Source organism: Rana temporaria, chromosome 5, assembly GCF_905171775.1.
Source record: "Rana temporaria chromosome 5, aRanTem1.1, whole genome shotgun sequence".
Classification (NCBI taxonomy): domain Eukaryota; kingdom Metazoa; phylum Chordata; class Amphibia; order Anura; family Ranidae; genus Rana; species Rana temporaria.
Window position 1 is genome coordinate 213,839,826 of NC_053493.1, and position 27,343 is coordinate 213,867,168.

A 27,343-nucleotide genomic window follows, 5' to 3' on the forward strand; every position below is an offset into this window, starting at 1 on the left:
CAACGTTCCCTTCTTCCCATAACGAAAATCACCCCAATATTCCACGAGGAGGGATATCCCTGGAATCGCCCAGAAAGCCACACATGCCAAGCTTACTGCTAGAACAAGACAGTTTAATGTTACAAAAACTCAGCTTATATGTGGTTACAACCTGTTAGGAACGCCCCCCCCTCACACAGTGGGTTTCCCATACAGATTATAGGAGACAAGTCGGAGCCGACCATGCAGACACGTTTCTTTAGATAAAGACATCAGTGGAGTTAATTAATACACTGAAGCAATCAGAATAATTAACATACTACTTCTCTAATCATTTAGCCTGATGATACAATACACATCTTTTAAGGGTAAACACAGATCTTCTTCACACAACACAATAGATCAATTAACGTTTAGAATAGTGAGGGGACATTAGCACGTCAATAACCTGTCAGAGGAATGAATCACACATGAAATTCCTTTCTACCTCTGCCCATATGGCTAGCAGGGAGCAGTAAACTGAGACATATAGGCAAATGTATCACAATGACCCTGTCCGGTGAGGTAAATAGTTTAAGCCAGAAGGCATTTAGCTTCCATGGTGCTCTAGGAAGGGAGCTGGGCGGCTGCGTAACCAACCATAGCGCTAACGGGGAGTGGTCTGACCCCCCCCCGAGGATAATACTCCACCCCTGCTACATTGCCCACCAAATTCGGGGTACCCACGCATAGATCGATTCGGGACAAAGACCCATGGGTCTTGGAGAAGCAGGAGAACTGTCTGCTGCGGGGATTGCGGATCCGCCAAATGTCGGTCCACCCCACCTCACACAATAGCCTGCTAAGAGCTGTGCCCCTGCCCCCCCTAGGGGGAGACACCGGGGGATGTCTATCAAGCTTGGGATCTAGGTAGCAGTTAAAATCACCCATTATCAACACTGGTATATCTGGTTTATTGGCCAGATAGGACAGGAGCACCTGCAGCACCTCCCGGGAAAACGGGGGGGGGGGGGGGTTATACACAAATGCCAAGATGAGTGTCATCGTATACAATTTACAGTAGAGAAACACAAATCTACCCGACACATCAATTAGGGAGTCTAACTCCTGATAGGCCAATGCCTTGTGTATCAATACACTTACTCCACGCGAAAACGCAGAGTAAGTGGAGTGGTACGCTTTTCCCACCCAGGCAAATTGCAAAAATTCCACTGTGTCTTTCTGCAGGTGGGTTTCCTGCAGGCCTATGATGGCCGGGTGAAACTTCTTTAAACAGGCAGCAATCATAGTCCTTTTCAACGGATCATTTACCCCCCGGACATTCCATGATACTATTGGCGTTTCAGACATTGCACAAAATTAGTCAGCATATTAGAGGGGAATGAAAAACTCACATGTCCAGGGGTCAGTCCCAAAAGTGTATACTGATCAGTTTGTGTGCACAGCAAGACAGTCTTCAAGCGCATCCGGGCACGCACATCAAAACCAGGAGTAGTACTTGTGCAGTGGAGAAAAATTAAAGGTAAAGAAAAAAAAACATTAACAACAGGTGAACCAAAAGACGGGTAGGCACACCACCTCAGAGAGACCCGACAGGGGCACTCATTAGAACCTAGATGGGTGCGTAGGTAAACCCCATCAGCGCCAACAGGGCGCCGGCACCGGAACCAGGCCATCACATACGCCTGGTCCCGTACAAACAGCGTGTAGTTCTGCCCCCCACCCCCTCCCACGGGCTTGAAAAAATAGAACAAAAAAAAGCAAAAAATAGGGAGGGGAAAGCAAAAAAGTGTTCCATCAATAAAACAAAGGGCAAACACTTGTATTAGGCAGTTCACTCGCCTTGCGTAGAAAACTGGAACAGGCCCTCAACCGGCCAAATGAGCACTTCAGTGTAGAGGCTTAGGCCCTCCATATCTGGTGCGGACAGCACGGGCATTATCAACCATCTCCCCCGCCACAGCCTCTTCTGCGTAGATCCTGTTCGTTGTGATCCAGCCAGCCGGCAGCATCTTGAGCGGATTTGAAAAAGTGATTTTGATCTCTTGCCGTCACGCGGAGCTTTGCAGGAAACAACATGGCGTACGGGAGCTGAAGCTTCTGCAGGCGTTTCTTGACCTCTGCAAATTTTGAGCGTCGGCGCTGTGCTTTCCTCCTTGTTGATCCATTATGACTCGATATATGTGAAAGAGAAAGATCTCCAAATAGTGCTTATACAGTATAATTTTAAACAATATTCAATTTATTAAAACATTTTCATAGAACTTACATTAAAAAGGTGCTTCAGTGCACCAACTGTATATATGTCAAATAAAAGCACGATGCTGCAGCTACTTCGTGTCTCTCCGTGAAAGATGTAAAAATGTCTTGCCAAACAAATCTGCCCCTTCCCTATGCGTTACATCACTGGGTCTGGTGACTCATCAGCGGCATACCTAAGGTCAACTTTAGGAATCCCCCTGATGAGTCACGAGACCCTGTGATGTAACGCGTAGGGGAGGGGCTGATTTGTTTGTGAATGAAATTTTAAATAAAGTAAAATGTAACAACGCATCGTTATATTGTTACACTGTATTAGTTAATGAAACTTGCATACTATATGCAAGTATCATTTTACAAAGGATCAGCTAAAATTTGACAGCCACTGCAGTTATGCAATACATAGAAAATTCCCAGCTTTCATTTTGAAAGCCGGTAATAGAGGTGGGGGAGCTACAGCAGGGCGAGAGCAGCAGAATGTAGAATATATGTTCTAGAAAGTTTGATATGTTCTAGAAAGTTTGATATGTTCTAGAAAGTTTGTTGAAGTTTTTTTTTTTGGTTATGGTTTACAGTATTACACCTTTCAAAAACGAGGTTTTCTTCGAGCTTTAACACACATATGAGAGTAATCTGGGAGGAATCGAAACTCTTTCCCCAGTGATTCTTTCATAATAGAAAAAACGCTTTTGAAAAAATATACATACAGTATCTCACAAAAGTAAGTACACCCCTCACATTTTTGTAAATATTTTATTATATCTTTTCATATGACAACATCGAAGAAATTACACTTTGTTACAATGTAAAGTAGTGAGTGTACAGCTTGTATAACAGTGTACATTGTCTGTCCCCTCAAAATAACTCGACACACAGCTATTATTGTCTAAACTGCTGGCAACAAAAGTGAGTACACCCCTAAGTGAAAATTTCCAAATTGGGCCCAAAGTTTCAGTATTTTGTGTGGCCACCATTATTTTCCAGCACTGCCTTAACCCTTTTGGGCATGGAGTTCACCAGAGCTTCACAGGTTGTCACTGGAGTCCTCTTCCACTCCTCCATGATGACATCACTGAGCTGGTGGATGTTAGAGATCCTGCGCTCCTCCAACTTCCATTTGAGGATGCCTCACAGATGTTCACTAGGGTTTAGATCTGGAGACATGCTTGGCCAGTCCATCAACTTTACCCTCAGCTTCTTTAGTAAGGCAGTGGTTGTCTTGGAGGTGTGTTTGGGGTCGTTATCATGTTTTAATACTGTCCTGCAGTTCAGTCTCCGAAGGGAGGGGATCATGCTCTGCTTCAGTATGTCACAGTACATGCTGGCATTCATGGTTCCCTCAACTGTAGCTCCCCAGTGCTGGCAGCACTCATGCAGCCCCAGACCATGACACTCTCATCACCATGCTTGACTGTATGCAAGACACACTTGTCTTTGTACTCCTCCCCTGGTTGCCACCATTACACATGCTTGACACCATCTGAGCCAAATACAATTGTCTTGGACCCAATAGACCACAGGACATGGTTCTAGTAATCTATGTCCTTAGTCTGCTTGTCTTCAGCAAACTGTTTGCGGGCTTTCTTGTGCATCATCTTTAGAAGAGGCTTCCTTCTGGGACGAGAGCCAGGCAGACCAATTTGATGCAGTGTGCGGCGTATGGTCTGAGCACTGACAGGCTCACCCCTTCAACCTCTGCAGCAATGCTGGCAGCATTCATACTTCTTTTTCCCAAAGACAACCTCTGCATATGATGCTGAGTACATGCACTCAACTTCTTTGGTTGACCATGGCAAGGCCTGTTCTAAGTGGAACCTGTCTTGTTGGCCACTGTGCTGCAGCTCAGTGTCAGGGTCTTGGCAATCTTATTATATCCTAGGCCATCTTTATGTAGAGAAACAATACTTTTTTTCAGATCCTCAGAGAGGTGCCATGTTGAAATTCTAGTGACCAGTATGAGAGAGTGAGAGCGATAACACCAAACTTAACACACCTGCTCCCCATTTACATCTGAGACCTTGTAACACTAATGAGTCACATGACACCGGGGAGGTAAAATGGCTAATTGGGCCCAATTAATTGTGTTAAGTTATTTTGATGGGACGGCAAATTTACACTATACGAGCTGTACACTCACTACTTAAATTGTAGCAAAGTGTAATTTCATTATTACAGTATTACATGAAAAGATATAATAAAATGTTTACAAAAATGTAAGGGGTGTACTCACTTTTGTGAGGTACTGTACATTAGTAAGAATATTTTTTTTTTTTACGGTAGTTTGGATAGCGAAAAACATCTATAAATGATTAGATGTTATAAGGAAATAAATAATGTGTTTGCTGGCAACATTAGCGCCCTCAGCATCTTGGACTAGGCAGGGATTTTGATGATAATGATGAGGAATCAGAAAAATATAGAGAAACATTTTGAATTTACATTTTCTGACATGCAGCAGCATCACTGAGAAACAGCATCAGCACAGTCAGCATCTTGGGCTGAGCATGAAGGCTGATGATGATAAATGAAAAAAAACTTTGTAGCATTTAATACTTTACAGTAACCCCACAGTATCTTATTAAATTACCGTATATACTCGAGTATAAGTCGACCCGAATAAATGCAGAGGCACCTAATTTTACCACCAAAAACTGGGAAAACGTATTGACTCAAGTATAATCCTAGGGTGTCCATCTGCATGCCTCACTGTGCCTCACTGTGTCCATGTGCATGCCTCACTGTGTCCATGCCTCACCATGTCCATCCCTCACTGTGCCAATGCCTCACTGTGCCCATGCCTCACTGTGCCCATGCCTCACTGTGTCCAAGACTAGACTGACGTTTAACATGGGAGTCTATGGAAGTCCGGGAGATCAGGCGCGAAAAGGTGACTCGAGTATAAGCAGAGGGGGGCATTTTCAGCACAAAAAAATGTGCTGAAAAATTTGGCTTATACTTGAGTATATATGGTATATTTTTATGTTTAGATTTTAAACCGTATTGGGCTATGTTTTACAGTACCTCAAACAGCTCTGTCTATCAGCAACTTGGACTCTGCAGGGGGAATATTAAAGGTTATACTTACCAGCTCTGTGCACAGAGCAGCCCGATCCTCTTCTTTTCCGGTCCTCTGCTAGTGCTCCTGGTCTCTCCTCTCCGAGTGACACCATAGCAAGCCGCTTGCTTTTGGGGCACTCATGCGTGCTTGCTCCTGAGCCATACTCTGGGTGTCCATGAGACACAGAGAACAGGGCTCAGCTGGGGGGGCATACTAAAGGTGTTTTTTTCTTTATGCATAGAATGCATGAATTTAAAATAACCCTCAGCTAGGGTTGTCCCAATACCGAGCATTTGTGCAAGTACTTATACTCGCACAAATGCTCCCGATGCCTTATCCGATACCTGGTGGGCGGGCGGATTCAGTGGGCAGAGAGGGTAGGCAGAGTCAGTGGGTGGAGTCAGTGAACAGAGAGGGTGTACGGAGTCAAATGGAGTCCTCACCTGCAGTGGAACTAGCTAGGTAAGCTGGCAGGGGTGCAGGGTGCAGCCGCATCAGGATCGGTGAGCGGAGCCATCACATTCGGTTCCCGTCAGCGGCTGAACATCCCGACGCCCATCTTGGTACACCCTGCACTCGGCTCCAGTAAGCCAACAGTGGACGTCTTGTTACCCTTAGCCCATATAGTTTGAGTTGGGTGCAGGGCCGGACTGGCCTACCGGGATAGCGGGAGAATTCCCGGTAGGCCGCTTGCTTTTGCCTGCTGTATGTATATGCCTGTCAATCATCAATCAAACACAATCAGCGGCGGGCCGTAGCTGCGGCCGCCATCGCCGCCGCCGCGGCCGCCGCTCTTTTCAATTGTGTAGGTGTTGGCTGCATTGAGTTCCCTGGGGCTGCTTTTGCATAGCTTCAGAGTGACACTGGCTGCAGTGAGCAGCATCACTGATCATGTGTCCAAGGGGAGGAGCCGAGCAGGAGAAACAAACGTCGGGACTTGTTCCATCGTCCCGCGCGGCGCCAGGACAGCCCACAATGTCTGCAGGGTCACGAGTGAGGGCCGGGGAGAGAGCCGCAGAGGAGAACTGAACGGCCGCGTCACCACCCTGCCTTGGAGGCTGGAGCACAAGGTGAAGAAATAGACATGCTCTATGTTTCTGTATAAAAAGTTCTCCATCACCTGATCCCACCCAGTGCCCCCCCCCTGTACTCTCCTCCCTCATCCCAGTGTCCCCCCTGTGATCTCCTCCCTCATCCCAGTGTCCCCCCTGTACTCCCCTATCCCAGTGTCCCCCCTGTACTCCCCTATCCCAGTGTCCCCCCTGTACTCCCCTCCCTCATCCCAGTGTCCCCCCTGTACTCCCCTATCCCAGTGTCCCCCCTGTACTCCCCTCCCTCATCCCAGTGTCCCCCCTGTACTCCCCTCCCTCATCCCAGTGTCCCCCCTGTACTCCCCTATCCCAGTGTCCCCCCTGTACTCCCTCATCCCAGTGTCCCCCCCTGTACTCCCCTCCCTCATCCCAGTGTCCCCCCTGTACTCCCCTATCCCAGTGTCCCCCCTGTACTCCCCTCCCTCATCCCAGTGTCCCCCCTGTACTCCCCTATCCCAGTGTCCCCCCTGTACTCCCCTATCCCAGTGTCCCCCCTGTACTCCCCTCCCTCATCCCAGTGTCCCCCCTGTACTCCCCTATCCCAGTGTCCCCCCTGTACTCCCCTATCCCAGTGTCCCCCCTGTACTCCCCTATCCCAGTGTCCCCCCTGTACTCCCCTCCCTCATCCCAGTGTCCCCCCTGTACTCCCCTATCCCAGTGTCCCCCCTGTACTCCCCTATCCCAGTGTCCCCCCTGTACTCCCCTCCCTCATCCCAGTGTCCCCCCTGTACTCCCATCCCAGTGTCCCCCCCCACCCTGTACTCCCCTCCCCTATCCCAGTGTCCCCCCCGTACTCCCCTCCCCCATCCCAGTGTACTCCCCTCCCTCATCACAGTGTCCCCCCTGTACTCCCCTCCCCTATCCCAGTGTCCCCCCCGTACTCCCCTCCCCCATCCCAGTGTACTCCCCTCCCTCATCACAGTGTCCCCCCTGTACTCCCCTCCCCTATCCCAGTGTCCCCCCCGTACTCCCCTCCCAGTGTCCCCCCTGTACTCCCCTCCCCCTCCCAGTGTCCCCCCTGTACTCCCCTCCCAGTGTCCCCCCTGTTCTCCCCTCCCCCATCCCAGTGTCCCCCCTGTACTCCCCTCCCTCATCACAGTGTCCCCCCCTCCCCCTCCCAGTGTCCCCCCTGTACTCCCCTCCCTCATCCCAGTGTCCCCCCTGAGCTCCCATCCCAGTGTCCCCCCACCCTGTACTCCCCTCCCCTATCCCAGTGTCCCCCCCCCGTACTACCCTCCCCCGTCCCAGTGTACTCCCCTCCCTCATCCCAGTGTCCCCCCTGTACTCCCCTCCCCTATCCCAGTGTCCCCCCTGTACTCCCCTCCCCCATCCCAGTGTCCCCCCTGTACTCCCCTCCCTCATCCCAGTGTCCCCCCTGTGCTCCCACCCCAGTGTCCCCCCTGTTCTCTCCTCCCCCATCCCAGTGTCCCCCCCTGTAATCCCCTCCCCCATCCCAGTGTCCCCCCTGTACTCCCCTCCCTCATTCCAGTGTCCCCCCTGTGATCTCCTCCCACATCCCAGTGTCCCCCCTGTACTCCCCTCCCTCATCCCAGTGTCCCCCCTGTGATCTCCTCCCCCATCCCAGTGTCCCCCCTGTGATCTCCTCCCCCATCCCAGTGTCCCCCCTGTGATCTCCTCCCCCATCCCAGTGTCCCCCCTGTGATCTCCTCCCCCATCCTAGTGTCCCCCCCGTGATCTCCTCCCCCATCCCAGTGGCCCCCCCCGTGCTCGCCTCCCCCATCCCAGTGTCCCCCCTCCCTCATCCCAGTGTTCCCCCCCCGTACTCCCCTCCCCTAGCCCAGTGTCATCCCCCCCGTACTCCCCTCCCCTATCCCAGTGTCCCCCCTGTGCTCCCATCCCAGTGCCCCCCCCTCCGTACTCCCCTCCCCCATCCCAGTGTCCCCCCACCCTGTACTCCCCTCCCCTATCCCAGTGTCCCCCCCTGTACTCCCCTCCACCATCCCAGTGTCCCCCCTGTACTCCCCTCCCTCATCCCAGTGTCCCCCCTGTACTCCCCTCCCTCATCCCAGTGTCCCCCCTGTACTCCCCTCCCCCATCCCAGTGTCCCCCCTGTACTCCCCTCCCTCATCCCAGTGTCCCCCCTGTGATCTCCTCCCCCATCCCAGTGTCCCCCCTGTGATCTCCTCCCCCATCCCAGTGTCCCCTCTGTGATCTCCTCCCCCATCCCAGTGTCCCCCTTGTGATCTCCTCCCCCATCCCAGTGTCCCCCCGTGCTCGCCTCCCCATCCCAGTGTCCCCCCTCCCTCATCCCAGTGTTCCCCCCCCCCCCCCGTACTCCCCTCCCCTAGCCCAGTGTCCCCCCCCCCCCGTACTCCCCTCCCCTATCCCAGTGTCCCCCCTGTGCTCCCATCCCAGTGCCCCCCCCCTCCGTACTCCCCTCCCCCATCCCAGTGTCCCCCTGTGCTCCCATCCCAGTGTCCCATATCTGCACCCCCCCTTCTCTCTCAGTCACCTACCTTTGCTGCCCTTGCAATAAAATTGAAATCTGCATAATAATCTCAGAGAGGACGGGGGGAGGGGCATGTGACTTAGGCTACTTTCACACTGGGGCGTTGCGCCGTCGGCAGTAAAGTGTCGCTATTTTAGCAGCGCTTTACTGTCGTTTTTGCGGCGCTATTCGGCCGCTAGCAGGGCGCCTCAAAGACTTTTTTGAGCGTCCTGCCAGCACAATGCTAGTGGTCCAAAAGGATAAAAAATTTCAATGGGCAGGGGCGCTTTAGAAGCAGTGTATACACTGTTCCTACAGGGCCTCAAAGATGTGGCTAGCTGGACTTTTTTGCGCATCCTGCCAGCGCACCGCTCCAGTGTGAAAGCTTTCGCATTGGAGTGAGAAAAGAGGCTCTTTCAGGGCATTTTGCAGGCGCTATTTTGTAGCGCTTGTGAAGTACCTCAGTGTCACACTGAGGCGCTTTGCAGGCGCTATAACGCAAAAAATAGCGTCTGCAGAGCGCCCTGAAAGAGTGGATACATTCACTCCAGTGTGAAAGCCCAAGTGCTTTCACACTGGAGCGGTGCGCTGGCAGGACATTAAAAAATTTCCTGCAAGCAGCATCTTTGAGGCGCTGAAGGAGCGGCTCCTAAAGCGCCCCTGCCCATTGAAATCAAAGCGGCGCTTTGCGGCCATTAAAAGCACCCCGCTATCGGCTGAATAGTACCGCTAAAAATAGCGGTGCTTTACTGCCGATGCCCCCACCGCCCCAGTGTGAAAGAGGCCATCATCATGTGTGATTGTACGTGTGTGCTAAGCAGACAGGGCTGCTGGTGATCCTACTCCCTCTCTCCCCCTGTACAGTGTCAGAGGCACTGGCGCAGCATTGGCAGAGGACTGTATCCATTACAAGGAAACATCCCCCTGCACTGCTGCGTGTCCCTGACCATCACAGTGCCAGTGAGTGTGACCTGTATGTGTACCACTGCGTGCAGTCACTGCTGATGTTCCATTCCACTCTGCCTTTCTGCCCAGTGCTGTGCCCATGATACACCGCACTATTCCTCTGCATTTAGCTATGAATAAGCACTGTATGAGAGTGTGAAACGCGTTAGCCCTTTTCCTGATTTTTTTGCTGTGACATATCCATGTTGTGACCAGTTTTTATTAAAAAGGAAGACATTTTTGTTTTTGGAGTGCGGCCGTCCCGGTTCTTCTATATACATTTTTGCTTCCTCTGCATTTATGGGTGCTGATATTACCGCATTTATGGGTGCTGATATTACCGCATTTATGGGTGCTGATATTGCGGCATTTATGGGTGCTGATATTACCGCATTTATGGGTGCTGATATTGCGGCATTTATGGGTGCTGATATTGCGGCATTTATGGGTGCTGATATTACCGCATTTATGGGTGCTGATATTACCGCATTTATGGGTGCTGATATTGCGGCATTTATGGGTGCTGATATTGCGGCATTTATGGGTGCTGATATTGCCGCATTTATGGGTGCTGGTAAGGTCATATTTATGGGTGATGATAAGGCCGCAATTATTGGTGCTGATATTACTGCAATTTTGGGTATTTTTTTTGTTATGGTTATCTGAAAGATGGGTTTCAAATGTTTTGACAGGGGCACAGTTTCAGTAGAAACGCCTCTGCTCTCGCCGTTGCACCCTCTCTCTCTCTCTCACCGTTGCACCCTCTCACCGTTGCACCCTCTCTCTCTCTCACCGTTGCACCCTCTCTCTCTCACCGTTGCACCCTCTCTCTCTCTCTCTCACCGTTGCACCCTCTCTCTCTCACCGTTGCACCCTCTCTCTCTCTCGCCGTTGCACCCCCTCTCTCTCTCACCGTTGCACCCCCCTCTCTCTCTCACCGTTGCACCCCCCTCTCTCTCTCACCGTTGCACCCCCCTCTCTCTCTCACCGTTGCACCCTCTCTCTCTCACCGTTGCACCCTCTCTCTCTCACCGTTGCACCCTCTCTCTCTCTCGCCGTTGCACCCTCTCTCTCTCTCTCTCTCTCTCTCTCGCCGTTGCACCCTCTCTCTCTCGCAGTTGCACCCTCTCTCTCTCGCCGTTGCACCCTCTCTCTCTCTCTCTCTCTCGCCGTTGCACCCCCTCTCTCTCGCCGTTGCACCCCTCTCTCTCACCATTGCAGCCCGGCCCCTCTCTGGCCATGGATTTCTCTCCTTTTTTTTTTTGGGCTGGTATATTAATGCTGTGGGGCTGGTATGAAATTATTTCCAGGGCTGGTTTTCATTCCCAGTCCGGCCCTGGTTGGGTGTAACAAGATGTCTGCTGCTTACTGCGGCCGAGTGCAGGGTGTATCAAGATGGATGTCGCAGCATAGTATTTCAAAACAAATCCTTTCCTCATGTCATTTATTGCTGCATTTCAGTGCCAGACACCTGGCATTCGTGTCCGCCGACCACGCGCATCGGGTCCTCCGGCGGCGCGTGCGTGGGCAAACGCTAATAACCTGCAGAACAGTAGTGTACATCAATCAGTATACAATATGTCAGGGGTGCCCAACCAGTGGACCACGGAGCCCTCTGATGTGGCCCCCCGACCTCTTGCTCTGGGATGGAATAAAATAGAATACTGTTATCAATGGTAAGTTTATTACTAAAATCACAATGTATATTTGGGCATATCTGTTCTGCAGTGGTTACTGGGCAGCTTTCAAACTGATCCTCAGGTGCAGAGCAGTGCACCTGCGGGTTACCTGCACTGAGCCATAGGCCCCTTTGACACGGTCAGTCCAACCAAATTGGACCCTCCATTCACCTCTAATGCCCCGTACACACGATCGGAATTTCCAATGGCCTGAAATCCGATGGAATTATTATTCGGAATTCCGTTCAAGCTGTCTTGCATACACACTGTCAGACCAAATTCGGACCGTCCAAAACGCGGTGACTTAAACACTACGACGAGCCGAGAAAAATGAAGTTCAATGCTTCCGAGCATGCGTCGACTTGATTCTGAGCATGCGTGGGTTTTTTCTCTGTTGGAGTTGCACACAGATGATAGAAATTTCCTATCGTTTTTTTTTATGTCGGAAAAAAATAAAACATGTTCTATTTATAAACACTGACGGAAAAAAGTCCAATGGGGCACACACACGATCGGAACTTCCGATGAAAAAAAATCCATCTAATTTTTTTCATCGGAAATTCCAATCGTGTGTACACGGCATTAGGAGTAGCAGATGTAAATGGACTTGTGTCCGTTTACAGACGCCTACCTCCAATCCGACCCGCAAAAAAAAAATAGAGTGGGCTATATAGCGTAGAGTTGGCTGCCATCCACACGCGCCACTCATTGTGGCCCGCGACCGGTTACCAAGTCGTTTATGTGGCACTCGCTCTTCAAAAGGTTGGGCACCCCTTCAGTATGTGAAGAGTGGATGTGTCACTTGTATCATCTCATTCATTTTAAAAGTGTCATTAACCACTTAAGGACCGCCTAATGACGATATACGTCGGCAGAATGGCACCGCTGGGCACAATCACGTACCTGTACGTGATTGTATAAAGCCCAGCGGTGGGTCGCCCCCGCGCGCCCGCGGCGTGCTCCCACGACCCGGACCGAAGCTCCGTGACCTCGGCCGCGGGACTCATGGACCCGATCACCGCTACAGTCCCGCGATCGGCCCCCGGAGCTGAAGAACGGGGAGAGCCGCGTGTAAACGCGGCTTCCCCGTTCTTCACTGTGGCGCTGTCATCGATTGTGTGTTCCCTAATATAGGGATGCACAATCAATGATGTCAGACCTACAGCCACACCCCCCTACAGTTGTAAACACACTTCAGGGAACACATAACCCCTTCAGCGCCCCCTTGTGGTTAACTCCCAAACTGCAATTGTCATTTTCACAATAAACAATGCATTTTAAATGCATTTTTTGCTGTGAAAATGACAATGGTCCCAAAAATGTGTCAAAATTGTCCGAAGTGTCCGCCATAATGTCGCAGTCACAAAAAAAATCACTGATCGCCGCCATTAGTAGTAAAAAAAAAAAAAAATAATAAAAATGCAATAAAACTATCCCCTATTTTGTAAACGCTAGAAATTTTGCACAAACCAATCGATAAACACTTATTGCGATTTTTTTTACCAAAAATAGGTAAAAGAATACGTATCGGCCTAAACTGAGGAATTTTTTTTTTAATATATATGTTTTTGGGGGATATTTATTATAGCAAAAAGTAAAAAAATATTGATTTTTTTTCAAAATTGACGCTCTATTTTTGTTTATAGCGCAAAAAATAAAAACCGCAGAGGTGATCAAATATCACCAAAAGAAAGCTCTATTTGTGGGAAAAAATGGATGCCAATTTTGTTTGGGATCCACGTCGCACGACGCGCAATTGTCAGTTAAAGCGACGCAGTGCCAAATCGCAAAAAGGGGCCTGGTCTTTTACCTGCATTTTGGTCTGGGTCTTAAGTGGTTAAAGCGGTAACTGTCAGTGAACCTGGAACTTTTCTGAATATTATTCATGCAAATGTACTTATGTTATATGTAATTTTTATATAATATAAGAAATATACAATATATTACATTGTAAGCTCTTCTGAACAAAAAGAGCTTAAAAAAAAGCCTTTAAAGGGCCAACCTTTTTTTTTTTTACAATTCTCCTTTAAGGGGTGTGGCAGGGGGTGTGTCCCATGCCTACAAACTTTTGCTAATAGGTGTCCCTTGTTCCCAAAACCTTTACAACCCCTTTAAACCCAAAGTGCTTTTTTTTTACACTATTACACATTTATACTGGCTTTTGGAATTTACTAATGCAGCAATTTAGAAATTGGATGAAAAGTTTAATGCCGCTTACACACTATCGTTTTTCCTGACGTTCAAAAACCTGTAGTTTTTCACGACGTGATTCCTCTCCAGTCTGACTTGCATACACACGTTCATGCAAAAAAACGTCCGACCAAAGCGCAGTGGTGTACAACACGTACGACGGGACTATAAAGGGGAAGATCCTTTCAAATGGCGCCAGCCTTTGGGCTGCATACTTTATTCTGAGCATGCACATTTTTTTCCCCCTCGGAAACGCATAAGTGAGCTGGCTTAAATTTTTTTGCGGGCAGTTTTTTCATTGAGAAAACTGCTAGGGAGCATACACGACCGTTTTTCTCGTCCAATATATTTGCACTAGGTGCCCTTAACGGCCAGAATTGCAACTACCGTATTTATTGGGGTATAGCGCGCTCCCGCGTATAGCGCGCACCCCCTAAAGTTGCCCTGAAATTCCTGTGGAAAAAAGATTTTTGTACTTACAGTTTGGTGTCTTGCGCGGTGTCCATCGGCGGCCTCGTCGGGTCCGGCGTCCGTCTGCGGCTTCGGGTGTCCTCTTCGTCGGGTCCGGCGTCCTTCTGCGGCGTCCTCCCCGCTCGTTTCCCGCTTTCCCGCGCCGAGTTTGAATACTGCGCCGGCATATACCGAGCGCAGTACACTCGTGTATAGTCGGGCAGTCTCGGCTCCTCTTGCGCTGACGTCCTGGACATAGGACGTGAGCGCGAGTGTAGCCGAGACTGCCCGACTATACATGAGTGTACTGCGCTCGGTATATGCCGGCGCAGTATTCAAACTTGGCGCGGGAAAGTGGGTATCGGTGTATATCGCGCACCCACGATTTTGCCCTGATTTTCAGGGCAAAAAAGTGCGCGGTATACGCCGATAAATACGGTAATTTGGATTAGCGCAGACATAATACAGCACAGCATAAAAGAATCCTGAACATTGCAGGGTTTTTGACCCTATATTGTGAATGCTCAAGATATAATATTATTATTATTATTATTATTATTATACAGGATTTATAAAGCGCCAACAGTTTACGCAGCGCTTTACAATATAAAAGGGGGAAAATACAGTTATAATACAATAAAATACAAGAGGATTAATAGGGCTCTGTTCAGAAGAGCTTACAATGTAATAAATTGTATATTTCTTATATTATATAAAAATTACATATAACATAAGTACATTTGCATGAATAATATTCAGAAAAGTTCCAGGTTCACTGACATTTACCGCTTGAAAGACACTTTTAAAATGAATGAGATACAAGTGACACATCCACTCTTCACATACTGTATACTGATTGCTGTACACTGCTTTTCTGCAGGTTATTAGCGTTTGTCCAGCAGACAGATGTCATTATTGGAATGCATACTTCAAACATTTGCTGTATAATTCTGTTAGGGAAACATTATTATCTTTATGTGTACCTCTACTCCAGACCTTAATTTCACTCTTCCTGTTCATGCTAAAGAGCAAACACTCCACAAATGTATCCTACTAGCCATTTAAAGGTTTTAGACTAAGTGCTCAAGCTGTGCTTATAATTTCCCGGGGGTATCCAAGAGCTAGAAAATACATTTCTATATAACATATAGCTAGTATTTGTGCTATCTGTTTTAATTAGCGGTTGTAAATAGCTTTCGCTCCATTGACTTGTTTAAAAAAAAAGGGGACTACTAGTGAGTAAAATGTCTTTATTTGACAGATAAATAAAAAAATGGCATGATATTGACTTGTGGCATCCATCCAGCTCTGTAATCGGTTGGAAAGGATTGCAGCAGATATATATAGCTAGCTTTGTTAAATCGTCATTTTCTATTGAATCTGTGTTTCACGTAATTATAGGATATCAGGCGTTAGGAATGCTGCCTGCAATTAGATAAAAATAGAATTAGGACAGTAAAACAAAAGAATGCAATTACGGCAGGGACAGGCTGGTCAAGCATAGCTGCATGCAACTGGAAAAGAAACAAAGAAGCTGTAGAAAAAAGGATTTTAGAAGACAAATTGGAAACATGAAAGGTGAGCATATCTGTAGTCACTGTGTGGCCAAACAATGGTCAGGCTGTCATTTACAAGTGTAGTGCTGTAGGTGGAGCGTCCCTGGAGACAAAACAGGTATAGGAATTTAAATGGAAACACACAGGAGAACCACTAAGGCCTTGTACACACGAGCAGACATGTCCGATGAAAACGGTCCGCGGACCGTTTTCATCGGACATGTCTGCTGGGATCTTTTGGTCTGATGTGTGTACACACCATCGGAACAAAAATCCCAGCAGACAGAGAACGCAGTGACGTAGAAGACACCGACGTTCTCTGACACGGGAGTTCAATGCTTCCATGCATGCGTCGAATCAATTCGATGCATACGTGGGATTTCGGGCCAGCAGACATGTCCGATGAGTCGTACTAACCATCGGACATGTCCGACGGACAGGCTTCCAGCGGACAAGTTTCTTAGCATGCTAAAACTTTTGTCCGCTGGAAACCTGTCCGCTAGGCCGGAAAACTGTCCGGTAGGCCCTACACACGGTCGGACATGTCCGCGGAAACTGGTCCGACGAACCAGTTTCAGCGGACATGTTCGGTCGTGTGTACAAGGCCTAAGAGATATTTTGGTAATTTTATACTAGTTAAAGTATAATAATTGTAAAAAAATTTTATTAGATAGAGTGAAGAGGTATTAGATCGCCTGTCAGGTTTTTATTCCTTTCTATGCCCCCATTAGGGAGATTTGCCTATACATATGTATCTTGTTTACCATCATCACTGTGAGTGAAAGACCATCCCAAATTTTGGGTTGGAACCAGAACAGGAAAAGAATGAACATCTTCCAATAGGGATGCTAGTTCTGGTGACAGCCAGGAATTCCCTCGCTTTGGTAGGATTATCCTCACTTCCTGTTTTGGCTATGGGACAGGAAGTAAAGAAAAATCTCTCCAATGAGACAGGGGTTATAACCCTCCCTATTCAAAATGGGAAAACAAAGTTGGCCTTTAGTTCTACTTAAACCAATACTTTCAATAAACAATCCAAGCCTCTTGTTACTCTAGGGCAGTGGTTCTCAACCCTGTCCTCAAGTACCCCCAACAGGCCATGTTTGCAGATTTTCCTTTATCTTGCACATGTGTAGTGTTTACTTATCTCTCTCCAAAGCCCTAAGTTCTGTGTCTTTCTGCTGTTTCCTTCCTCTGTTATCAGCATAATAACTTCTGGCAAGTTGAAAATGTGTGTTGGGGAGATTGCTATAGATTAGCAGAGAGCTGATTTATTCACAGCACAGCTCTGCATGTAATGTGTACGGGTTTCAGTCCCTGGTCTGAATAATGTGTACGGGTTTCAGTCCCTGGTCTGAATAATGTGTACGGGTTTCAGTCCCTGGTCTGAATAATGTGTACGGGTTTCAGTCCCTGGTCTGAATAATGTGTACGGGTTTCAGTCCCTGGTCTGAATAATGTGTACGGGTTTCAGTCCCTGGTCTGAATAATGTGTACGGCTTTCAGTCCCTGGTCTGAATAATGTGTACGGCTTTCAGTCCCTGGTCTGAATAATGTGTACGGGTTTCAGTCCCTGGTCTGAATAATGTGTACGAATTTCAGTCCCTGGTCTGAATAATGTGTACGGGTTTCAGTCCCTGGTCTGAATAATGTGTACGGGTTTCAGTCCCTGGTCTGAATAATGTGTACGGGTTTCAGTCCCTGGTTTGAATAGAGTGTACGGGTTTCAGTCCCTGGTCTGAATAATGTGTACGGGTTTCAGTCCCTGGTTTGAATAATGTGTACGGGTTTCAGTCCCTGGTCTAAATAATGTGTACGGGTTTCAGTCCCTGGTCTGAATAATGTGTACGGGTTTCAGTCCCTGGTTTGAATAATGTGTACGGGTTTCAGTCCCTGGTCTAAATAATGTGTACGGGTTTCAGTCCCTGGTCTGAATAATGTGTACGAATTTCAGTCCCTGGTCTGAATAATGTGTACGGGTTTCAGTCCCTGGTTTGAATAATGTGTACGGGTTTCAGTCCCTGGTTTGAATAATGTGTACGGGTTTCAGTCCCTGGTCTAAATAATGTGTACGGGTTTCAGTCCCTGGTCTGAATAATGTGTACGGGTTTCAGTCCCTGGTTTGAATAATGTGTACGGGTTTCAGTCCCTGGTCTAAATAATGTGTACGGCTTTCAGTCCCTGGTCTGAATAATGTGTACGGGTTTCAGTCCCTGGTCTGAATAATGTGTACGGGTTTCAGTCCCTGGTCTGAATAATGTGTACGGGTTTCAGTCCCTGGTCTGAATAATGTGTACGGGTTTCAGTCCCTGGTCTGAATAATGTGTACGGGTTTCAGTCCCTGGTCTGAATAATGTGTACGGCTTTCAGTCCCTGGTTTGAATAATGTGTACGGCTTTCAGTCCCTGGTCTAAATAATGTGTACGGCTTTCAGTCCCTGGTCTGAATAATGTGTACGGCTTTCAGTCCCTGGTCTGAATAATGTGTACGGGTTTCAGTCCCTGGTCTAAATAATGTGTACTGGTTTCAGTCCCTGGTCTGAATAATGTGTACGGGTTTCAGTCCCTGGTCTGAAACCCGAACACATGATTCAAAACCCGCAACCCTACATCCTGCAACCCTACATCTATATGCCAAAGAGCAGAACATTGAAGGTGCCAGAGGGTGCAGAATTGGTGCCTTACCCATAACATGCTGTGATGCCTATCATTCGAATATACACACTGGCCTTCAACAGCTTTAAATCACATCCAGTTTAAAGATCAAAAATGTGGAAGGGACTAGGCATGTGTGTTATTTTTGTCAGCGTTTGCTAAATATTTACATTGACATTTTGTAATTGATTTACTTTTTATTTTATTCAAGGGTGAATTACTTAATCCATGTCGATGTGATGGTTCTGTAAGATACACTCATCAACTCTGCCTTTTAAAATGGATTAGCGAAAGAGGATCATGGACCTGTGAACTATGCTGCTACAGATACCAAGTTATAGCTATTAAAATGAAGAAACCTTGTCAGGTAAGGCAAACCTTCTGCACTTATAGGGCTTTTTTTTCAACCAGCTTAGTATAAATGCCATTAGGCCATCCATAGTTAGCCACAGTTTTGAAGATGATTGGTTACTTTTGTCCAGTAGAGTGGATTCATTTGCAAAAAAACATGTAGTTGACTAATCAGAAATTATTTTTTAAGAGTATGAGTTCACTAAACAACAAAAATGTTATTAATCTGGTTGCTGTGAATTGCAGAATATTGTTGTATTAAAGATGAGCTCCAGTCGCCCCCCAAAAAATGAAAAGTCAGCAGCTACACATACTGTAGCTGCTGACTTTTAATATAAGGACACTTACCTGTTCAGGGATTCAGCAATGTCCTCACCCAAGCCGATTATTTAATTGGCTTTGGGTGCCGACACCGGCATCTTAAAGCAGACCTTCAGTCATTTTTTCAACTTTCCATCTATTAAATCTTCTGCCCTTGTTGTTTTAACTTTGGATAGAGGCGCATTGCGGGTGATATTGCCGCAGTTCCCCATTGTTTTCAATGGGAAGGAGCGGTGAAGGAGCGGTATATATGCCGCTCCTCTCACCGCTCCAAAGATGCTGCTGGCAGGAGTTTTTTTTGTCTCCCGCCAGCGCATCGCCTCAGTGTGAAAGCCTTCTGGCTTTCACATTAAGTCTGCAGTGAAGGAGTTTTTCAGGCGGGATAGCAGCGCTATTTTTAGCGCTGTACCGCCTGAAAAACTCCTCAATGTGAAAGGGGTCTTACAGTGGTGGGTGGTAAGAATGGCATCCTTAAAGAGAGCTAAAAAGATAATCTGTGTCATGCTTTTGACTATGCCTAGAGATGTTGGCCTTGAAACGATGCAGGTATCTTTAAAAAGGAGGTCATTCAGCTACAGCTCAACCACTTCAGCCCCGGAAAGGATTTACCCCCTTAATGACCTGGCCACTTTTTGCAATACGGCACTGCATCGCTTAAACTGACAATTGCACGGTCATGTGACGTTGTACACAAACACAATTTATGTCCTTTTTTCCCACAAATAGAGATTTCTTTTGGTGGTATTTGATCACCTCTACGGTTTTTATTTTTTGCGTTATAACCAAAAAATTTTGAAAAAAAAATCTATATTTTTAACTTTTTGCTATAATAAATATCCCAACACCCCCCCACCCCCCCCAAAAAAAACAATTTCTTAATCAGTTTAGGCCAATGTGTATTCTACGTATTTTTGAAAAAAAAAAAAGTAATCAGCGTATATTGATTGGTTGGTTTGTGTAAAATTTATAGCGGCTACAAAAATGGGGGATAGATTTATTTTTATTATTATTTATTTATTTATTTATTTATTTTTACTAGTAATGGCAGTGATCAATGATTTTTAGCATGACTGCGACATTGCGGCGAACAGATCGGACACTTTTGACCCTTTTTTGGGACCAGTGACATTTATATAGCGATTGGAGCTAAAAATAGCCACTGATTACTGTATAAATGTCACTGGCAGGGAAGGGGTAAACACTAGGGGGCGATCAAGGGGTTAAATATTCCCTAGGGAGGTGTTTCTAACTGAGGGAGGAGGGGGGGGAGTGGACTGACAGGGAGTAGAGAGAGATCGCTGTTCCTGATCACTGGGAACAGCATATCTCTCTTTACTTCCCTGACAGAAGCCACTCTGGGGTTTTGCTCAGAATGGCCATGATCCTTTTCTTCTGGGGTCCCCCAGAGGCGCTTCTGGCTCCTCCCTGCAACAAATGCCCCCTCGGAGACCTGTATTCCAAGGGGGCACCCGTGCAGGTGCGCTCCTGAGACCTGCTACTGGGTCTATTGACACAGACATCAGGACTCGCCCCCGACTCCCGTGTCACTGGATTTGATAGACAGCAGCGGGAGCCAGGGGCTGCTGCTGCTATCAATCTATCCAATGAGGACCTAAGACAGCGACTGGAGCTGCTGTGCCTGTTCTTGTCGCTGGAAAGATCGGGTGTAGGTAATTAAAAGGGGGGCTCTGGGGGGCTGCTGCACTACAAAAGAATAGAATGCATTAAGGTGAAAAACCTATAGGGTTTACAACCCCTTTAATAAGGCCAAATGTCATGTATGCTATACATCTCTAATGCAGTAGGTTTGTTAAGTTGAACCCTACTTTTTGTTGAGTTGAACCCTACTTTTTGTTGAGTAGAACCCTACTTTTTGTTGAGTTGAACCCTACTTTTTGTTGAGTTGAACCCTACTTTTTGTTGAGTAGAACCCTACTTTTTGTTGAGTTGAACCCTACTTTTTGTTGAGTTGAACCCTACTTTTTGTTGAGTTGAACCCTACTTTTTGTTGAGTTGAACCCTACTTTTTGTTGAGTTGAACCCTACTTTTTGTTGAGTAGAACCCTACTTTTTGTTGAGGTGAACCCTACTTGTTGTTGAGTTGAACCCTACTTTTTGTTGAGTTGAAACCTACTTTTTGTTTAGTTAAACCCTACTGATAATCAGGACTATACAACAATCTATTAAAAATATATTTTTAATAGATTGTTGCATACTACCAATTTAATGTATCCCTTCAGCCTATAAATAGTTTGGATTCAGGGCATATAGTGGTGCTGTCAGGAACCCAAAAATGTGGATAACAGCACCCTATGCATATTATCTGAAGGTTGTCAAAAACATCCAATTTTTCGGAGGCATGAAGTTTTTTTTTATCAAGGTGGCACAGACCTGTTAAAGTAGTGTAAATATGCAAACTGAGTGTGTGGAGTGCTGACCTCCAAATCATATTTTTTCCTATATATTTCTAAGGGCCCTTTCACACTGGGGCATTTTTCAAGCGCTTTAGCGTTAAAAAAAGCACCTGTAAAACGCCTGAAAGAAGCTGCATCTGCAATCCCAATGTGAAAGCTCGAGTGCTTTCACACTAAAGCGCCTGAAAAACACCCCAGTGTGAAAGTGGTCTTAGCGTTAAAAAAAGCGCCTGAAAGAAGCTGCATCTGCAATCCCAATGTGAAAGCCTGAGTGCTTTCACACTGAGGCGCTGAGCTGGCAGGGCGTCAAAAAAAGTCCTGCATGCAGCTTCTTTGCAGCGCTTTAGGAGCGGTTAATACACCGCTCCTAAAGCCCCCTTCCCATTGAGGAAGCTTTTTTTAACGCCAAAGTGCCTGAAAAGCGCCTCAGTGTGAAAGGGGTCTTAGCAGCGCTTTACCAGCGTTTTTCGGGCGCTGGCAGTGTGAAAGGCCTCTGAAAGCACTTGGGCTTTCACATTGGGATTGCAGATGAGGCTTCTTTCAGGCGCTTTACAGGCTTTTTTTAAACGCCAAAGCGCCTAAAAAACGCCCCAGTGTGAAAGGGGTCTAATGCAGGTGCCTGTGGTCTGGTACCCGGGTCGGGAATATAAAATTTTTAATCCAACTCTTTGTTTTTCCCATCTACGCCAATCATGTGGGGCGACAGTGTGCGGCTGTAAATTTTAGCACCACTCCCAAGCCAAGTATGCCAATTATGTAACCAGTACAGTGGATTGTGTTTAAATAGTCATGAAGAAAACATTTTGGGGTTGATTTACTAAAGGAAAATAGATTGTGCACTTTACAAGAGCAGTTGCATGCTGCAAGGGCATTTGCTCCAGTGCTTGGTAAATGAGGTGAAGCTCCACTTTGTAAAGAATACCCAATCGCATGCATGGGCAAAACAACAGCACTTTGCTTGCACGTGATTGGAAAATGGAAGTCAGTAGAGCGTCTCCTCATTTTCTTAGCTCTGAAGCAAATGCCCTTGCAAAATGCAACAAGACCTGCAAAGTGTACAGTCTGTTTGCCTTTTGTAAGTCAACCCCTTTGCTGGCAACCTCCAGCTTTATGCACCTGAACAAATCTCAACTGAGTGCAGTCTCTCATCTGTAGATGCTGAGATTTCTGTTTAGGGCTGACTTTGAAACGCAGATCTGTGAAGTGACACAGGCAGAAAACATCAGGAGCAGATGAAGCCTGGAGTCGGTTATTAGTGTATACTTGTATGTTTAATGAACTCTTCTCCCTTTGCACAAAAGGCCATTATTGACCTGTCCTTAACAATCACTATGTACTGTACCTGAGCCCACTGTCACGTTCCCCAATGTCAGTCACTGTTTCTCTTTTTACAAACATGCACAGTAAATTGATTTTCCTGTTTCAAAGCAGAAGAATCTTTAACCAGTAATCAGACACAATCACTTAAAGCAAAAATATGACATATTTCACTTGTCCGCTGCACAAACTACAGGTTCTAGGCTGTTATATTGTATGGACCTAGACCTGGCCATGTGTACTCTTGGGTAATAGAAAATCATTACAATTGAACAAAAGAATATAGATAATTCACAATTATGCTAACATACTTTTTTTTTTAAAGATTCATATCAGTAAATATTTTTAATTTCAATTTTTTTTTATATATGTTTTTTCTCCAGTAAATATTTAAAAGCTATTCACATCATTTATTTATTCATATAGAACAGGGATATGCAATTAGCGGACCTCCAGCTGTTGCAAAACTACAAGTCCCATCATGCCTCTGCCTTTGGGTGTCATGCTTGTGGCTGTTAGAGTCCTGCTATGCCTTATGGGACTTGTAGTTCTGCAACAGCTGAAGGTCCGCTAATTGCATATCCCTGATATAGAAGATAAAAATCATTATATCCCCCCTAAACAAGTTGAATCAGTAAAATGGTTGAGTTTACATACATGACATTCTGTAATATAATATTTTATTTCTGTATTAATATATATGAAAATAGAGGTAGCCTCTACAATGGTAGTGATAGTAAAGGATATGTTGAAAAATTTACCATCATCCAGAAACTTAAATATAGAGAGGTCGGGAGCTTGGTCCCCATACAAGCCTCCTTAAAGGGGTGGTTCCCCTAAAAATAAACTTTTAACATTGCATTTCCCACATTAATGACAATTAGAATCGGCTGGTTTTATAAAAAAAAAACGTCCGTACGTACCGTTTGCTATATACGTTCTCACCGCCACTTCCGGGTACAATGGTGGGGCTGGGCGTTCCTAATTGATGGACAGGCATCCGACCGACGCATACATCGCGTCACGAGATGCCCGAAAGAAGCCGAACGTCGGTGCGCATGCGCCGTATAGAGCCGCACCGACGATCGGCTTCTTTCGGGCATCTTGTGACGCGATGTATGCGTCGGTCGGATGCCTGTCCATCAATTGGGAACGCCCATCCCCACCATAGTACCCGGAAGTGGCGGTGAGAACGCATATAGCAAACGGTACGTACGGACGTTTTTTTTAAATAAAACCAGCCGATTCTAATTGTCATTAATGTGGGAAATGCAATGTTAAAAGTTTTTTTTAGGGGAACCACCCCTTTAAAGCGGTGTTCCGACCAAAAAAAATAAATCATTAAAAACCAGCAGCTACACATACTGAAGCTGCTGGCTTTTAATAAATGGACACTTACCTGTCCAGGAGTCCCTTTGATGTCGGCACCACAGCTGATGTTTCCATCAGCTGTCGGGTGCTGCCGCCACCATTGCGGGTAAGGGAACCCGGCAGTGTAGCCTTTTGGCTTCAAGCCAGGAACCCTACTGCGCATTCGCGAGCCCCCGCTCCTCTTTCCTATTGGTCCGGCGGCTGGGGGAGGAGAAGGGAGCCCCACGGTGACGTCATGGCCCCCCCCCGAAAGGTGACAATTGTGGCATCGGAGGGACGGAGGAAACAGATGAGCAGAAGTTGCACTTTAGGGTGGAACACCGCTTTAAAGAAACGGGGCAATTAGACTATCGCGGTACAAGATAAATGAAAGTAAATTCAACTATGTAAACAGAAATCTAAAAAATTATATAAAGGTTTATTAATAAAAAATCAATAAAACATAACAAATTACCAAATACAGAATAAAAGCATTGTAATCATTATTTTGGTGATACATATGGATTGTTACCATACTTTTAATCTGGATTTTTTGTTATGTTTTATTGACTTTGTATTAATAAACCTTTATATAATTTTTTACATTTTTGTTTACATAGTTGAACTTACTTTCATTTATCTTGCTACTTTTCTTTAAAGCGGGAGTTCACCCGAAATTTTTTTTTTAACATTAGATTGAGGCTCATTTTGTCAAGGTGAATCGGGTGTTTTTTTTTTAATCGAAGCAGTACTTACCGTTTTAGAGATAGATCTTCTCCGCCGCTTCCGGGTATGGTCTTCGGGACTGGGCATTCCTATTTGATTGACAGGCTTCCGACGGTCGCATACATCGCGTCACGAGTAGCCGAAAGAAGCCGAACGTCGGTGCGGCTCTATACGGCGCTTGCGCACCGACATTCGGCTACTTTCGGAAAATCGTGACGCGATTTATGCGACCGTCGGAAGCCTGTCGGAAGCCTGTCAATCAAATAGGAACGCCCAGTCCCGCAGCCCATACCCGGAAGCGGCGGAGAAGATCTCTCTCTAAAACGGTAAGTACTGCTTCGATTTAAAAAAAAACACTCGATTCCCCTAGACAAAACGAGCCTCAATCTAATTTTTTTTTCGGGTGAACCTCCACTTTAAGGAGGCTTGGTTGGGAACCAAGCTCCCGAACTCTCTATTTCTGTAATAATATTCATGCAGTAAATGGGCACTTAAAAAAAAAACCTCTTAAGCCCCGTACACACGATCGAACCAAACTCACATCGGAATTCCGACGGAATTCCATCGAAGTAAAAGAGAACATGTTCTCTATCTAAACTCCGATGGGATTCAACGGAATTACTCCGATGGGGCATACACATGGTCGGAATTTCCAATGGAAAAAGTCAGTCTGACTTTTTCCATCAGAAATTCCGAACGTGTGTACGGGGCTTTAAAGGGAAACACGCAATCTGCAGACCGCTCTGATTTTCTAAAGCAGCCACACAATTCTTGCTTGCAATAACTGATTATATCTTTTTCCTGCTTATGTGTTTGGTTGAGTGTTTTCCCAAAAGTCTTCACAAAGCTGGATGTGGAAATTAAACAGTTATGCCCGTACACATAATCTGAAAATTGGACGACAGATCGTCAGGTTTTTTTGCATGCAAGTTGCATATCGAAAATGGAGAGGTTACTAAAGTTACGAAAATTCTCATACGACGGAACAAAAAATGGCAAAGTGATGTAATTTGTTGTAGTGTATTTGGATTGTATTTTCGAATGACAACTGTACTGATTAAACAAAAAACGGTCGATCTGGTATAAAACGAGAACGTTTTTCGTGCTTATCGGATGAACTGTCATGATCGGCTTTTGAAAGCTGTGTACTAACGATCCGCTTATCGTATGATCGCTTTGAAATCTGTATTTTTCGTCAGACTTTCGGATTGGGCATATGGGCAATTACTCTTTATGACCCTTCACAGCTAAAGGGGTGCAGATTCCTATTACAGCACTGAGTTTGCTCAGGTGCTGATATTGAAGGTAGACCCCCTAGCCCTTGGTAATTTTTTGAAAACACATGGTCAAGTTCTCGGCAGAAATCTATCAACCAGACAGCCCCTGGATCCAATCAGGCACTGTTTGTAATGTGTCAGGATGCAATAGTCCTAGCAGGAGATTCATCCATCTGTGCTGTGCAAAAAGACTTTATGTATGGCCAGATTTACCATAAGGACTGGTCTGTGAGGAGTACTGTCACACGCTGTACCTGTGGTTAATAAATGTGCACATATAATCTGGTAATATGACATATTAGGTCATTGTAGATCACTGGTGTCAAACACAAGGCCCGCAGGCCGAATCCAGGCCTTCCAGGCCATTTCATGTGGCCCTCGCACCTCTCCTGCAGCTGCAGGAGAGCCCCAGCCCTCCTCTGGTCCTACTCCAGACCCTTACTTTCTGCTTTCAAGCAATGGATCCAGCTTCTTTACAGCAGCATAAGGAAAGGGGGGTTCACTGTGATGTAAGGGAGAGTGGGGGGCTCAACTTCTGATGCTGGGGTGGCTCCTGACATCTAATGTAAAGGGGAGCAGATGCGCTGGACATCTAATCTTACAGATACAACTGGCCCTTTTTAGGGCAATCATAATGCTGATACGTCCCACGATGAAATTGAGTTTGACACCCCTGTTGTAGATGCAATGCGCTGAAATCAATTATGTATGTCATCCTATTCTGGCGATTTCTGCTTGATTGGAAAGCTACACTCAAGCAAACAAGGTTAAAAAAAATTTTGGGTTAGGACTTCTGTATCATAGACAATCCAAAATCTGCAAAACCTACTAAAATTGACATATGAGAAAAGAACCGTGTAGATATTTGTTCTGTTTGCTGTTTCCTTTATTGTACTGCTGTTGGGTTTGATTTTGTTTGTTTTGTTTATTATGTAACAAAAAGAAGCCTGTTCAAGAAAATCAAAGAAAAAAAATCAAAGAAACAAAATTGAAAAAGACGCTTGCAAATACATTTTGGATGTTTAAAAAAAACCTGGATCCAAGACCTAAAGAAAGTCAAATATTTTTTTGCTCAAATTAACCCGAATCAGTCGTGGCTGGTGTTTTTTTCTTTTGGGGGGGGGGGGGTTTGGAAACCCCCCTGGAAGGACGTTAAGGACATCAAAGCCCAGCACTTACCCCATCTAGGAAGCGGGCGGGCAGGCAGCGTGTCCGGCGAGCAGCAGCTTTCTTTTGTCCGCTGTGCATCTCCCTCCTTCTCCTTCTAGGCATAAAAT

At 46.2% G+C, this 27,343-nt stretch overlaps 1 protein-coding gene across 2 annotated transcripts in view; it reads left to right on the forward strand.

Moving 5' to 3' along the window:
- The window catches only part of MARCHF11 (membrane associated ring-CH-type finger 11), a 119,157-nt gene that overhangs the window by 80,551 nt on the left and 11,263 nt on the right, over positions 1 to 27,343 (forward strand). For both annotated transcript variants that reach the window (XM_040353542.1, XM_040353541.1), the window contains exon 2: positions 18,522 to 18,677. In XM_040353542.1, the coding sequence (XP_040209476.1) occupies positions 18,522 to 18,677 (156 nt within the window). The remainder of the gene's footprint in view (positions 1 to 18,521; positions 18,678 to 27,343) is intronic.